This window comes from Plectropomus leopardus, unplaced genomic scaffold (assembly GCF_008729295.1).
Source record: "Plectropomus leopardus isolate mb unplaced genomic scaffold, YSFRI_Pleo_2.0 unplaced_scaffold28598, whole genome shotgun sequence".
In the NCBI taxonomy this organism is placed as follows: Eukaryota; Metazoa; Chordata; class Actinopteri; order Perciformes; family Serranidae; genus Plectropomus; species Plectropomus leopardus.
The window spans coordinates 1-2569 of record NW_024631154.1 but is presented as its reverse complement, the minus strand read 5'-3'; the positions used below and the strand labels follow the sequence as shown (position 1 = coordinate 2569).

Genomic DNA, 2569 nt, shown 5'->3' with positions numbered 1-2569 from the left:
GAAGTCATTCTGACACCTTATGGAGACTAACTGGAAAACACTATTCACAATCACTTTATTTTTATTGTGAATTAGAAAATGGTCGGGGGGCCACCACTATGAGGGGCCACATTTGGCCTGCGGGCCGTAAGTTGAGCATCACTGGATTACAGAACAAAAATGTAACATTAGTAATTATTAGTAATTATTTATAATTATTAGCACTTAAGATCCAATTTGACTAAAATATTACTTTGATTACAAAGAGAAATGAAGTGATCCTTGTCTCTTGCCGTAGCTTCCCTTCTGGAACGGCTGTGAGCAGGAGGACACCTGCGTCCCCGACCTCGTCCTCCACAGTCACACTGACCTGCTGGATGTTCAGTGAGTGTGTCTGCTCCTCGTTAACACACACACACACACACACACACACGTATGATTATCAGCTGACTGATGTTGTGTGTCACCTGAAGGCAGTTCTGCAGCTCGAGGGAGCGGGCCGTCTGGTCGCTCTGCAGCCAGCGGGGGGCCTCAGGGGGCCCGCTGTACGTGGTGGAGGCCGGGCGGAGGAGGATGGTGGTGTTTGCTCGACTGGAGAATCAGGGAGAGAACGCCTACGGAGCCGCCATCTACGTCTCCACCTCCTCCAACCTCCTCTTCTCCAGCCTCATCGTCAAGGTGCTGCAGAGCGTGAAATCTTTCCCCCGACATTTATACGAAAACATGTGAGACAGGAGACATACGACCGTGATCCGACAGAACATTTTTATTTGTCCTTCTCAGTATTTTCAGCTCTTTACTATCAAGTCTTAATGCAGGGACGCTCAACCTGCTCTACTCCAGGGCCACTTTTACAAAGTGACAGGAGGCCAGGGGCCAGTCACAGCGGCCCCACACATGGTTCTGAGATTTTAGGATGTTTCCTCGATTTTATAACGTTCTCAGATTTTAGGATGGTTCTGGGGTTTTTAGACATTTCTCAGATTTTATGACATTATTCTGATATTTGGACATTTCTAAGATTTTAGGATGTTTCAGAGATTTGGGAATGTTTGTAGGATTTTAGGACGTTTCTAGGATTACAGGACATATCTGCGATTTTATGTTTAGGATGATTCTAGGAATTTTAGGACATTTCTCAAATTTGAAGCTGAAGATGTTTAAAGGATTTTAGGGCGCTTCTATGATTTTAGGACATTTCTAGTATTGTAGGACATTAGTTTACCTCCACCTCCATTACCTCCACTGGCTCTCTGACACCTTATGGAGACTAAAAGGACAAAAGCTATTCACAGTGACAATCACTTTATCTTTACTGTACATTATAAAATGTTTGGGGGGCCACTGGGCACCCTGTCAGGGGCGTATAAGTTGGCAGTGTTTTTGGGTGGGAAGCCAGTGAGGGATCATCTTGATGGCTCTTCGTGTTTGGGCGAAGTGCCTTCATAGAGGGCGGTGGGATCTGAGGTGGATGGCAGGAGCCACGGTGTGTATTTCATTGATGGAGATACGATACGATACGATACGATCTGCTGACAAACTGTAGCACTGACGCCACATATGCGTCATGTCAGACTTGGACTCATTAGGCTCCTCCCCTTCCCCCACAGGACCAATCAGATATTCAGATCGAGTGCTACTCGGAGGACAGACTGTCCAGTCAGAGGAGCTGTAACATCAGCGCTCCGTTCATGAAGTCCTTGTCTCAGGTGGGTGCTGCACCTGATGTTCACCACCACAGATCATTTACTGCTCACCTGTGACACACGACACACATTTATCTTTATAGACACTGACACACACCAACACAACCAATACTTCACTTCTTTTACATCACTTCTCATACATACATATATGTATTTAAAAACTGGTAAAATGTTTCGAGAATTTTAGGACTTTTCTAAGATTTCAGAACATTTCAAGAATTTTAGGACTTTTTTTAAGATTTCAGAACATTTCCAGGTTTTAGGATGTTTCTAGAGTCTAAGGACAATTCTTAGATTTTAGGACTTTTTTTTTTAAGGTTTAGGACATTTTTAAGACTTTTCTAAATTTCTTTCTAGATTTTCAGATCATTTCTAAGATTTTGGGTAGTTTGACTTAAGTATCACTGTTACAGAGTCATGCTGTATCTCTCCAGAGAGGTGATGATGAGGATGATTTCATTATAAAATTTCATGAAACATAAAAGCTGGTCAGATTTCCCAGCTGATGAAAAGCAGACAGACAGTAAAACAGGTGTGATTCACGCAGCTGCTCCACAGTCAGACTAATGACAGCGATCAAACAGCTTCCACTGAAATCCTTCATTAGCCTAATGACCGTCCCGTAAATGTGATCGCGGCCCCGCCCTGCGCTGTGAGGCCCCCGAGGGCCCGCTGTACGGATGCCAGTCTGAATAAAGTCCAGTTTATTGGTCCAGACTGTGGTGCAGATTAACGTCGGCTTCCTCTTAACGAGACTGCGGCTGCTGGATCAGGAGAGACGCCGCCGGAGGGAAAGACGGCTTCAGTCTGAGACAAACACGAGACTTTTCACATGTTACCGAATATTTAAACTGATGACACCTGATGGAGAAAGAGGCGTTAAA

At 44.6% G+C, this 2569-nt stretch overlaps 1 protein-coding gene across 1 annotated transcript; it reads left to right on the top strand.

Annotated features, from left to right (window-relative positions):
• The first annotated feature begins 270 nt into the window (after window positions 1–270).
• Window positions 271–1742, top strand: LOC121938136 (integrin alpha-11-like). The gene is made up of 3 exons (XM_042481416.1): window positions 271–363; window positions 453–657; window positions 1590–1742. The coding sequence occupies exons 2-3, from the start codon at window positions 553–555 to the stop codon at window positions 1740–1742; spliced, it is 258 nt and encodes an 85-aa protein (XP_042337350.1). The 5' UTR covers window positions 271–363; window positions 453–552.
• Window positions 1743–2569: the final 827 nt, after the last annotated feature.

Coding starts and splice junctions, on each gene's coding strand:
- LOC121938136 (XM_042481416.1), top strand. CDS start 553: ATGGTGGTGTTTGCTCGACTGGAGAATCAGGGAGAGAACGCCTACGGA. Junction 658..1,589: donor TCTCCAGCCTCATCGTCAAG/GTGCTGCAGAGC, acceptor CTTCCCCCACAG/GACCAATCAGATATTCAGAT.